The sequence below is a fragment of the Hemitrygon akajei genome, chromosome 22 (genome assembly GCF_048418815.1).
Source record: "Hemitrygon akajei chromosome 22, sHemAka1.3, whole genome shotgun sequence".
In the NCBI taxonomy this organism is placed as follows: domain Eukaryota; kingdom Metazoa; phylum Chordata; class Chondrichthyes; order Myliobatiformes; family Dasyatidae; genus Hemitrygon; species Hemitrygon akajei.
The window spans coordinates 62,383,607-62,396,644 of record NC_133145.1 but is presented as its reverse complement, the minus strand read 5'-3'; the positions used below and the strand labels follow the sequence as shown (position 1 = coordinate 62,396,644).

Below are 13,038 nucleotides of genomic sequence, written 5' to 3'. Positions count from 1 at the left end.
CTGACATGTACTTTGAAATTTGTTGTTTTGCAGCAGCAATACAGTGCAACACAAATTATAAATTATATAGATAGATACATAATTAAATAAGCAGAGCAAAAAGAGAGCAAGAATAGTGAGGTACGTTCATGGGTTCACTGACCGCTCAGAAGCCCGATATTGGAGGGGAAGAACTTATTCAAAGGAGCCATGATTAGCAAGTTTGCAGAGAGTACCAAAACAGGCAGGAAAAGTTGGTTAGATGTTCAGGCAGCAGGTAGAACAGGAGAACCAGGGTCAAGACCCTTCATCCAGACTGGGAGTCTCCACCTGAAGTGTTTATTCCCCTCCATGGACGCTGCCTGGCCTGCTGAGTTTCTCCAGCATTTTGTGTGTTACAATAATGTGCAAGGTTATAGGTATAGATAAGGTAAATGCAGGCAGTCTTTTTCCACTGAGGTTGGTTGGGACTACAACTAGAGCCATGGGCTAAGGGTAAAAGGTGAAATGTTTAAAGGGAACAGGAGGGGAAACGTCTTCACTCAGAGGCCGTGAGAGTGTGGAACGAGCTGCCAGTGCAAGTCAGAATTAGATTTATTATCACTGGCATGTGACGTGAAATTTGTTAACTTAGCAGCAGCAGTTCAATGCAATAAATCAATACATACCTAGCAGAGAGAAAAATATAATAAAAACATAATATACAAGTAAATAAATTATATGTATTGAATACTTTTTTTAAAAATGTGCAAAAACAGAAATACTGTATATTTAAAAAAGTGAGGTAGTGTCCAAAGTTTTCAATGTCCATTTAGGAATCGGATGGCAGAGGGGAAGAAGCTGTTCCTGAATCACTGACTGTGTGCCTTCAGGCTTCTGTATCTTCTCACTTGATGGTAACAATGAGAAAAGGGCATGCCCTGGGTGCTGGACATCCCTAATAATGGATGCTGCCTTCCTGAGACACTGCTCCCTAAAGATGGCACATACAAGCTCAATTTCTACTTTTACGAGATGTTTTGATAGGTACATGGACGGTAGGGCTATGGTCCTGGTGCAGGTCAATGGGAGTACGCAATTTAAATGTTCGGCACAGACTAGATGGGCTGAAGGGCCTGATTCTGTGCTGTACTTTTCTACAACTATGACCCAGGTTCAATTCCCACCGCTAACTGCAAGGAATTCTCCCCGTGACTGCATGGGTTTCATCTCACACCCAAAAGACTTACAGGGTTAGTAAGTTGTGGGCATTCTGCGTTGGTGCCAGAAGTGATAATTGCGAGCTGCCCCCAGCACATCCTCACTGTGTTAGTCGTTGACACAAAACAACACATTTCACTGTGTATTCCCAATGTACAAATAAAACTTCTATATTTAAAAGTTTCTTTGCTACAACTCCGTGAACCATTATCATAACTTGGACAACGATGTGGGTTCACACTGGCAAGAGACCGGTAACATGCATGCTGCACAAGAACCAAAGGACTAAAGATCTCACCTTGACCTTCAGTGCATCAGTGCCAATGAATTACTTACATTCTGAAACTTAAAAAGACCACCCCAGTGGAAGGAGCAGGTCAGAGGGAGAGTATCTTGGGATGAGAATTTCCCCAGTTCCCTCCATCACACAGACATTGGTAGAGTGTGAGAGGATTCTGGATGAGCAATGCCCCGACAGACAGGAGTGAGACACTGTGTGTCAGAGCAGCCACCACATCCTCCACCTGGACATAGAGATGCTCAGGAAACATCCCCTTGGGAAGTTGCACCCCATCCCAGCTAAGAATTTATAACTGTGTGGAGCAGTCATTTTCACGAGGACGGCGACTCTTCCAGATAGCGAATACCTTTGCTGAGGGCAGGTGCGTGTGGAAAGCAAATGTTAGCCTTGCTGGCAATACCACCAGCCTTAGAAAACATTACAGAAGTCCAAGTGAGTCAGGATGATAAGCAAGTTTTCAGACAGCTGGTAAACCCCCAGCTGCTAGGAAGCACATCTAATTCTGCTACCAATTCCTGACCAACAGACCACAAGCAGTAAGAGACAGCAACAGTAACATTAGTACAGATCCAGTTACAGAGAACTACAAGTATTACAGACAGTTGTTGACACAGCTTAGCATATCACAGGAACCTGCCGTCCCTCTACAGACTCTGTTTATGTTTCCTGGTACCTTGGTAAAACAGCCAGCATAATCAAAAACCCCACAGAACAGGCCCTTTGACCCATCTAGTCTGTCCTGAACTGCTTATTCCCACCAACTTGCACCTGAATCATACCCCTCCCATCCATGTATTTATCTATTCTTCTCAAATGTTGCCATCAAACACACTTCCACTGGCAGCTTGTTTCACACTCGCACCATCCGGAGTTCCCCTAACATTTTTCACCTTATGACAACTAGTTCTAATCTCATCAAGCCCCAGTGAAAAAAGCCTGCTTGCATTTATCCAATCTATACCCCTCAATTTTGCATACCTCTCAAATCTCCCCTCATTCTCCCACACTCGATGAATAATCATAACCTATTCAACCTTTCCCTTTAACTCAGGTCCTGGCAACATCCTTGTAAATAATAAGAGGCAAGTTTCATTACCGTTGGAGCTGATGCACACGGCTTGATCCCTCTGCAGTGAGTCACATCCATTCTGGGGCTCGACGCACACTCCGATACTGTCGCGCTTGTCCGGTAGACCCGTTGCCTCCATCCTGGCAGCAGAGACAAAAGAGAATATTCCTCAGAACAAGGCTCAGTGACAAGTAAACTCCATACCACACACCATCTTGGAGCTTTCCAAGGAAACACAGATGAAGTTTATGTTGTAATACCGGCAGCTAATATGTGAGGCCTCCGGGTGAGAGATGAAACTAGAACAGTATTGCATCTTCACTTTAAGTAATTGCAGTCTGCTGGGAGAAACTCAGAAGGTCAAGCAGTATCTGTGGAAGGAAAGGAATTGTCAACACTTAAGGTCCCAATCCAGGATTTTGACATGAAATGTTAACCGTTCTGGTCCTCCCACAGATGCTGCCTGACCCACTGAGTTCCTCCAGTAGATTGGTTGTTATTGCAGAGAGATAAAAGATGAGGGTACCTGCTTCACTCACAACCTCAGGTCAGGCAGCATCTATGGATGGGAATAAATAGTCAACATTTTGGACTGAGACCCTTCATCAGGACTGGAAAGGAAGGGGACAGAAGCCAGGATAAGTGGTGGGGGGGAAAGAGAAGAGGAGATTAGTACAAACTGGCAGATGATAGGTGAAACCAGGTGAGGGGGAATGTGAGTGGGGGGCAGGGGGTTGAAGTGACAAGTTGGGAGGTGATAGGTGGAAGAGGTAGAGGACTGAAGGAGGAATCTGGAAAAAGGGCAGGGGACCATGGAAGATAGGGAAAGAGGAGGGGCACCAGAGGGGGGGTATCTGCTTTATTGTTGGAGACTGAGGGATCAATCGAATTGGGAGTGGGTTTGGAACTCAGCCTTATGATCGGTGTGTGTGTTTAATTTAGAGTAGAGTTGAACTATGCTATGCAAAACATCTCTTTCCAGAGGTTGTGATCCAGTGAGTAACGTTCCCCTTCCTGCCCCCAATCCCCAGTCATAGAACAGTACACACCCTTCGGCCCACAATGTTTGTGGCGACTTTTTATCCTACTCTAACCTTTTCCCTTCCACATAACCTTCAATTTTTCTTTCATGCCCGTGTCTCTCCGAGAAATTGCCCGACCTGCTGAGTTGCTCCAGCAGTTTGTGTGTGTTGCTTTGGATTTCCAGATTCTGCAGAGTCTCTTGTGTTTCTTAAATGTCCCTAATGTATCTGCTGCCTCTACCACCACTCATGCACCCACCTCTCTAAAAAAAATTACCTCTGACAATCCCCCTGTGCTTTCCTCCAATTACCTTAAACTACGTCTCCTCATTAGCTATTTACACCTTGGAGAAAGTCTCCGGTTGTCCAATCAGTGTATGCCTCATCATCTTGTACACATCTCTCAAATCACCTTTCACCCTCCTTTGCTCCAAAGAGAAAAGCCCTAACTCACTCAACCTATCCTCAAAAGACATGCGCTCATCCGGTCAGTATCCTGATAAATGTCCCCTGCACCCTCTCTAAAGCTTCCACATCCTCCCTATGGTGAGGCAACCAGAATAAATTGATCTATACGAACAGTACGCAAGCCAAGTTTTCACCGTACCTCAGGAGTTGTGGCAATTCCAATATAGTCTTAATGAATGCCAGAACAGTCTCAAGGGGATGAAAGGGCTTTCGGTGGCTGTTTCCTAAGTTGCGACATTGTCACACTGATTGCCTTTTCTACCAGAAACTCAATACAAATCACTTCACCCGTTTTGTCAATGCTAAAACCGATGACAGTCATCGTAAGTAAAGCCAAGAACTTGGCCATAAACAACTCACCGGAAGGTCAGGGTCTGCCCGCTGGTGTAGGTGGGCTCCTTGGAGTACAACACACTGCAAGTAGGGGAGTCATTCCTCAACGCCATGTCCCTGCGGCTGCTGAGACTGAACCCTTCGCAACCCGTGATCCACTCTGCAGAGAAAGTTCAGTGTTGAGGAGGAAGCATCATCAGGAATTGCTCATCGATCAACAGCCCTCAGGCCACCCCATCTCTACAGCAGTCCCCCCTCGATCCGAGCAGATTTACTCCTCTCCGCAGCAGAGGGGGCAGGAGGGCAGCGTTGACAGGGACCCACCCCATCTCTACAGCAGTCCCCCCTCGATCCGAGCAGATCCTCTCCGCAGCAGAGGGGGCAGGAGGGCAGCATTGGGAGGAGTGGATATGGTGCCGGGGGGGGGGGGAGAAATCAGGCAACATTCCTGCTGAGAAGTGCAGTGTGCCCACGTCACAGTGGGTACCCGTGTCATAATGTCACTCAGGCAGAGGCATACCTTGTCACAGCAAGGGCTGAGGGGGGTAGCGGAAAGGACATCGAGAGCACCATCACTGCTCCCACTGCCCAGAGGGGTTAGTGAGTCGAGGACCATTCAGTTGGTGCAAGCCTTGTGGGCTGACCTGGCATTTAACTGCTCAGGCAATCTACCCTGTGACGAGACAGGAGTGTTGACCGACCGTGCGCACTCAGGGTGGTGTATGCCGTCTGCGGAATGCTCCATGGGCTCCACTCTGTGTGGCCCTCCCCCCGGGCACACACACGGAAGGTGTAGTTGACATTCGGGTCGAGGTGCAAGACAATGAACTCCGTGTCGGGTCCGCTGTAGACATCCTCAAAGTGGCCGGCTGCACTTTTACAGAACTGTAACCGATATTCCTGAGGCACAAAGTCATCATCGTCCTGAAAAGAGCACACAACTCGCATCACACATTGGGAACTGCTCCTCCCCGTCTTACACACAGTTCAAATCCCACTCACCGGTACTCCTCCCCACCATCTTTAAACCTAAGTCAGACCATCTTTAAAGATCAGCTTTATTTCTCACTTCTCCATCAAAACAGACTGAAATGCGCCATTGCGTCAATGACCCACAAAGTATGCAAGTGTCACCATGCTTCCAGCCGCAATACCACATGCTCACAATTTGCTAACTCTGACCTGTGTGTCTTTAGAATGTGGGAGGAATCGCACAGGAAGAACACGCAGACTCTCAGTGGCAATTGAAAACCGCTAACTACTGCACCACTTGTCTCATTGCTGCTATTGGGCAGGAGGTACAGAAGCCCGAAGCCTCACAGCACCCGATTTGAGAACAGTTACTTCCCTTCTGTTAGTCAGTTCTTGAACTGACCCACGCAACCTTCACCTTAACTCTGCGACAGAACACTATGGACAGACCACCTCTTGCACTACCATGAAAGTGCTTCTTGCTCCGCTAGCCTTTATTTCTATTCACTGTCATGTATAGTTTATGTATACCCCACATTCTGCGTCACATCTGTATCTACGCGTACATGATGCAGCTGCGTACCACGGTGAGATAGGGGCATTCCCGTCCTCAGCTCTGGTAGATGAGATCTACAGTGAGATCCAACAGCCAGGAAGGTGGTACTGCAGCGCTCTGCGGAGAGCGAAGGGCATGACAAGGGATAGAAGACATCATGGTCATCCACTGCAACACTTGTTGCAACACTGCACCTGAACTTCTGAGGTTGAGAGGGTGGAGCTGCCCCAGTGCGATGGCTTTTCCACTTTGATAACTCTCCCCACAGGTCTCCTGTCATCGTTGGACATGTTGTTTCAAGCCAAAACCCTTCACCTGGACTGGCTGGAGTCCTGATGAGGGGTGGCAGCACAAGATGTTAACTCTTTATTCCTCTCCATAGATGCTGCCTGACCTGCTGAGTTCCTCCAGCATTTTGTGTCTATCTTATGAATGGTGGTTACATGATGCTCTGTGCCTGTGAAGCTACCGCAAGTAAGTTTTTCATTGCATCGTTACCTACACGTACAGTTCTTGTCCATCTGACGATAAACTTGACTGCACCATAGGGGAACAGATGATGCATTCCCAAGTTAAAGCTGCCCAGTCACCCTGAACAAGATGAACTTAACCAGCTCCCAGAAGCCAGGATAGATTCCCTGAACTGATGGTAAAACAGCCCTTTATAATGGAAAGGAACACGATCTGGATTTTAACCTCTGCTCTCTCAATCTGCTGCCTTCATCCAAATGAATGAGCATCACAGAAGCTTCATGGATCACATAATGCTTTACAGCGCCAGTGAATGCAGACAGCGTTCAATTCCCACTGCTGTCCGCAAGGAGTTTGTATGTTCTCCCATGACCACATGGGTTTGCTCTGCAAGCTCTTGTTTCCTCCCACATTCCCAAGACATTCGAGTTAGGGTTAGCAAGTTGTGGGAATGCTATGTTGGTGCTGGAAGCATGGTGACACTTGTGGGACGCCCCCAGTACAATCCACAGACTGGAGCAGTCATTGACACAAATGATACATTTCACTGCATGTTTCAATGTACATGTGACACATAAGCTATTCTTACATAAGAAAAATTGAGGGCAGGAAGACAAATGCTGAAAGGCCTGAATAGACCATCTATTCCCATAGGGCCAGCATGTTCCAAGTAAGCTCCCAAATCGGATTGAAGCTCTCCACATAACTGAAGCCCACACCACACTAACTGCTGTTGATTATATTAGGTGGACGTGCAGAGACTGTGGGGGCTGCAGACAGATAAAGGGGGAGGGAAGAGTGAGGAAATACAGGAGCCTCGCTGGAGATCTGCTCACCTTGCACCATCGGACAAGAATCCCTCCTGGCCTCTCTGTCAGTTCCTCTAACTGGACAGGAGGCTGAGACGCTATAACTCCATGGGTGGAGATTCGGTTCTTGACAAAATCAAGGAAAGGTTCGTCCAACTGGACCGATAAACATGGCACCTCCACTAGGGAAGGGACTTCAGGCAAACTGGTTTAATGGAGAGAGGGGTCAGATATTTCAGTACAATGCACTGCAGGTAATGAGCAACAAAAACCAATGAGGTATCTTGTATGTTTATCACCCCAAACCCTTCCAGTACCATCACACCCTCAGACAAGTTAGCCCTGGGGCTTTAACATTCAGGCTTCCAACTTTGGCAGAATTTGATTCCTAAATTCACTGATCATTGTACTTTGACCTCTAGGCCTCACCCCTGGACTTATTGACCTGGGGAAATCGCTGGTCTCCAACACTGAGTGCTCAGCCTGGACTCTGAACACTTGTTCCTGCCCTTGACCTCTAACTCTCTCTCCCTGTCCCTAAAATCTAACCTCACTATTTCCCCCTTCTTTTTGATATATATCACCATCAAAAGCCTGGGTAGAAGGTAAGGAGAGCCTGAGGTGCCCAGTTGTCAAGAAAAAGGGTTGACTGCTTCTTTCAACGGATGCTGCCCGACCTGCTGAGTTCATCCAGCTTTTTTGTACGTCATGGGTGGAGCATTGGTTGATCGGTAGAAAACAGAGAGTGAGAATAAAGGGATCCTATTCTGGCTGGCTGCCAGTTACCAGTGAAGTTCCACAGGGGTCTGTGTTGGGACCGTTGCTTTTAATGATGTAATGTTAATGATTTGGACTATGGGATTACAGTAATGGATTTGTGGCTGAATTTACCGATGATACAAAGATAGGTGGAGCACGTAGTGTTGAGGAAATAGAGCCTTATAGATAGTTTAGGGGAATGGGCAAAGAAGTGGCAAATGAAATACAATGTTGGAAAGTATATGGTCATGCACTTTGGTGGAAGAAATAAACAGGCAGACTATTATTTAAATGGGGATGAGAATTCAAAATGCAGAGATACAAAGGGACTTGGAAGTCTCTGTGCAGGAAACCTAAGGGTTAACCTCCAGAAGGCAAATGCAATGTAGAAATGAATGCCAACATGTATAGAATATACGAGCAGGGATGTGATGTTGAAGCTCTATAAGGCACTCGTGAGACCACACTTGGAGTATTGTGTGCAGTTTTGGGCTCCTTATTTTAGCAAGGATATACTGACATTGGAGAGGGTTCAGAGAAGATTCACGAGAATGACTCCAGGAATGAAAGGGTTACTGTATGAGGAACATCTGGCAGCTCTTGGGCTGTATTCCCTGGAGTTCAGGAGAATGGGGGGGGGGGGGGGGGTGGAATCTCACTGAAACATTCCGAGTGTTAAAAGGCCTGAACAGATTAGATATGGCAAAGTTATTTCCCATGGTAGGGGAGTCTACGACAAGAGGGTTACTTCAGGTTTGAAGGATGTCCATTTAGAACAGAGATGCGGAGAAATTACTTTAGTCAGAGGGTGGTAAATCTGTGGAATTTGTTGCCATGAGCAGCTGTGGAGGCCAAGTCATTGGGTGCATTTAAGGCAGAGATAGATAGGTTCTTGATTAGCCAGGGCATCAAAGGGTATGGGGAGAAGGCAAGGGAGTGGGGATGACTGGAAGGATTGGATCAGCCCATGATTGAATGGCAGAGCAGACTCAATGGGCCAAATGGCCTACTTCTGCTGGGGGGGGGGGGGGGGTAAACTAAACAGGTGCTACACTTTGTCCAAGGGTGAGCTGCAGGCTAGCAGAGGGAAAGTGTGTCTTACACCTCCTTTGATAGAGACTTGTCTCCACCCCACCAACCCTTTTTCACTGTAGAGCCCAAAAAAAACCCACAGGGAAAATTAAAGCATGAAAAGCTAAACATTATAAAACTGAGCTGTCAGCAGTTCCAAAGTATTCATCCCCCTTTGCTCAGTACTTAGTTGAACCACCTCTTGCAGCTACTACAGTCTTTTGGATAAGTCTTTATTAGCTTTGCACAACGTGATGGAGCAAAATTTGCCCATTCTTCCTTACAAAATTACCAGGATAGGAAGGCAGCTGTGGTGGATGGAAATTTTGAGTTTTTGCCAGAAATATTTGATGAGGTTAAGGTCAGGACCCTGACTGGGCCACTCAAGGACATCAATTTTCTTCATTTGAAGCCATTCCATGGTTGCTCTGCCAGTGTGCTTTGGATCATTACCTTACTGAAAGACAAACTTTCTCTTCAGTTTTCAGGCAGAGTCTAGCAGGTTCTTATCCAGGATCTCTGTATTTAACAGTGTTCAGACATAGGAAGGAGTGTGCTGGAAGTTCGAGGGTGTCAAGGGGCCAAAGTGATGAAGTTGCCATTATTAGGGAGAAGGTGCTTGGGAAACTGAAAGGCCTGAAGGTAGACAAGTCATCTGGACCAGATGGTGTACACCCTAGAGTTCTGAAGGAGGTGGCTGAAGAGATTGTGGAGGCATTAGTAATAATCTTCAAACGATGCAGAATAAGCCCAACTGGCCCTTTGAGCCATGCCACCCAGCAACCCTGATTTAACCCTAACCCAGTCACAGGACAATTTACAATGGACAATCAGCCTGCCATCAACCACTATATATTTGGACTGTGGGAGGAAAATTTAGTACTCAAAGGAAACCCACACAGTCACGCGGAGAATGTACAAACTCCCCACAGACAGAAGAGGGTTTTGGCATTTTTCTTTTAGCTTGACATAATGCACAATGTTTTGTAGATTAGATCAAAAATTATACTTCAAAATATTTTAAATTTAGAAAGTGAGACAGTAAAATAGTTGTGTGGGCTGAATACTTCAGGCACTGTATGTTCCTTATTGTAATTTACAGTTTTGTGGCTAGATGGCGCTAGCAACCAACAACGATATCCTGCAGACAGTTCACAAAACTACTTAATCTTCTTTTAAGTATACTACTACTAGTCTGTGTAGGACTGGAGCCTTAATTTACATTTTGATAATGTATTTTTGGGCTGACTGAGCGATCTGGGTGCTTGTGCCGTCTCTGAGAGAATTTGGTGTGGTTGAGAGTGGAGTGTGCAGCCAAATGGCAGATTGCAAGCCCACGATCAGCTCTGATTTTCAACCAGCTCATTGATTAAAGCATCAAGCAACACTGAAATCAACGAGGACAAGAACAGAATGCGAGTGGGTGTTCAGCGCTGTCCGCCTACGTTTAACTAGTCTCTCTCTCTCTCGCTGCTGGAGGAAGGTGCAGGACTCTTGGGTCTTGGGCAAGGCTTGATCAACACTGTTTGTGGATTGGACTCTTTCAGAGGACTCTGCAACTCATTTTGTTGTTTCTGGTTGCTCCTTTGTTTATTGCCATTTTGCACGATTTTGATCAGGACGCACTGGCTCTGTGGCCTGTAGTCAACGAACGACACTGTGCTGAATTAAGCTGAACTGAACATTCCTAGACTGCTTCAAGGACTCTGTGGTTTGATGTTTAAAATTCTGTTATTCACTCGTTTTTTGTTGTTTGTGTGATTTGTGGTTTTCTTTGGCACATTGGCAAAATGGGTTCCATGGTTTGTGTCTGTCTGCATGAAGACCAATGTCAGAGTTGTATACTGCACGCATACTTTGATAATAAATGTACATTGAATCAATTTTTTTTAGTGTTGCACTGTACTGTTGCCACAGAGTAACAAATTTCATGAATGCGCAAGTGATTATTAAACCTGATTCCGAGTTGAAATCTGTCCCCAAATTCCCCATGCCATGCCCAAAACTAGCCTAAAAAAAGTGCTGACAAATAAATCTGAATTTAGGATTCAAATTCACTAGCCCACAACAAGCACTGTGGTTTAGAGCTAATGAGGTCAGATGCAATAAGGCAGATAATCAGACCATTTTGTTTCGCTTTACCATTGGAGGCCGAGGAGAGACCAGATAATTTATAAAATTAAGAGTGGCATTAGATAGTTAGAGCCCTTTCCTTAAGGTCAAATACTAGAGGGCAAAGGTTGAAAGTGAGAAGGGAAAAGTTTGAAGGGGGTGTCTGAGGCAAGTTTTTTCTAAACAGAATGGCAGGTGTCTGGAGCATACTGGAACATATGCAGACAGCACTGTTCCCTTTAAGCGATGTGGGTGCGTAGCCATGCAGTAACTGAAGTATGATGGCCTTTGTTGCTGCGCAGCTGTAAAAAGTTCATGAAATGGGAAGGATTTTTTGTTGTACTGTATTTCATTATACCCTTCAATAAATAAAATCAAAAGCATGTGAGTTTTCAATTTTCAGTCCAAATATTCTTAGAACGCATATTACCGAACAAAACACACACAGTTAAAACACCTTGCTGTTTTCAGGCTGTGTAAAAATTTCCAGCTCAGAGCAATGGCTGGTCCACAGAGCTGTGTAAAAAAAATGAGAGGGAATGTTGGCATCCTGATTGATGTGAACACGACGGGGTGAAGGGCCTGTCACTGTTGTACATTCATTTGTAGGAGATATGAATTCTCTCTAACCTGAGCTCAAAGGGTAGGTTCCTTTCTGACTGCCATTTGAGTTCTAATTAACATAATGGGATAAGGACAGGACTTGTTCAATAGGTGCTTGATAACCAGCAAGGACTTGATGGGCTGAAGGATCTGTTTCCATGATGTCTGAGTTTTCTTTATGATTGTGGTTATCAGGGCAACCTGGTACTGCGAAGTATTTAAGACCGGGCCTCCAATGACACAGGACAAACAATTGAGACACATGAAGCATCATTCTGGATTGTATGAAAGTATCTACACGTCAGATTCACTATAAATACAGAGTCAATAGCAGAATTAGTTTAGTTTGATAAGAGAATACCTGTCAAGCTGAATTTGCATGGCTTTCTTTGTGAAATTTCTGAGTTTCTCCTCAGCTGTGCCACAAAGAACAGCGGCCTCTCCTGTAAGGCAACAGAAGATTGTCAGATAGCTCACCATTAACAATCATCTAAAGACAAAGGATAAAAATTCACTCTATTTGTCATGTAAATCAAAACATTGTGAAATGTCTTGTTTGCATCATTGACCAATTTAGTGTGCTGGGGGAAGTCCACAAGAGTCACCATGTTTCCATTACAGGCCAATAACTTACTGACCTTAATGGTACACCTTTGGACTGTGGGAAGAAACAGGAGCACCCGGAGGAAACATATGTGGTCACGTACAAAGTCCTCACAGGACTGATAAAGAGTCCCGGCCCAAAACGACGACTGTACTCTTTTCTGTAGATGCTGCCACAGCTTGCTTGTGTTGAGTAAAATGCATTGTTTATGTCAATGACCACAGTCTGAGGATGAGCTTGGGGCAGCGCACAAGTGTCACCACACATCGGTCCGGCACCAACATTGCTTGTCTACAATACTCAGCAGAACAACACAAGTTATAACAACAGCAACTCTTCCTTTGTTATATCGACATGTGCATTGGTGCTGCTTTGCGTACCCATGCTGAGCTCGTCAACTTCAACTTTGCCTCCAACTTCCACCCTGCCCTTAAATTCACTTGGTCCATTTCTGAAACCTCCCTCCACTTTCTTGATCTGACTCCATCTCTGGAAACAAACTGCTGACCAACATCTTTTATAAACCTAATGAATCGCAGTTAATCTTGACAATATGTCTTCCCACCCTGTCTCCTGAAAAGTAATGCTAATCACTTTACTCAATTCCTTTGTCTCCAGTGCATCTGTTCCCAGGATGCAGCTTTCCTTTAAAGGGCATCAGAGACGTTCTCCTCGAAAGAAGGGGGCTTGCTTTCTCCACTACTGCTGT

General features: G+C 45.6%; 1 protein-coding gene across 3 annotated transcripts in view; it reads right to left on the bottom strand.

The window, feature by feature from the left end:
* The window catches only part of crlf3 (cytokine receptor-like factor 3), an 86,616-nt gene that overhangs the window by 3,980 nt on the left and 69,598 nt on the right, over nucleotides 1-13,038 (bottom strand). For all 3 annotated transcript variants that reach the window (XM_073026454.1, XM_073026453.1, XM_073026451.1), the window contains 5 exons: nucleotides 12,087-12,168; nucleotides 7,208-7,385; nucleotides 5,074-5,296; nucleotides 4,400-4,532; nucleotides 2,577-2,689 (listed from right to left, as the gene is read on the bottom strand). In XM_073026454.1, the coding sequence (XP_072882555.1) occupies nucleotides 2,577-2,689; nucleotides 4,400-4,532; nucleotides 5,074-5,296; nucleotides 7,208-7,385; nucleotides 12,087-12,168 (729 nt within the window). The remainder of the gene's footprint in view (nucleotides 1-2,576; nucleotides 2,690-4,399; nucleotides 4,533-5,073; nucleotides 5,297-7,207; nucleotides 7,386-12,086; nucleotides 12,169-13,038) is intronic.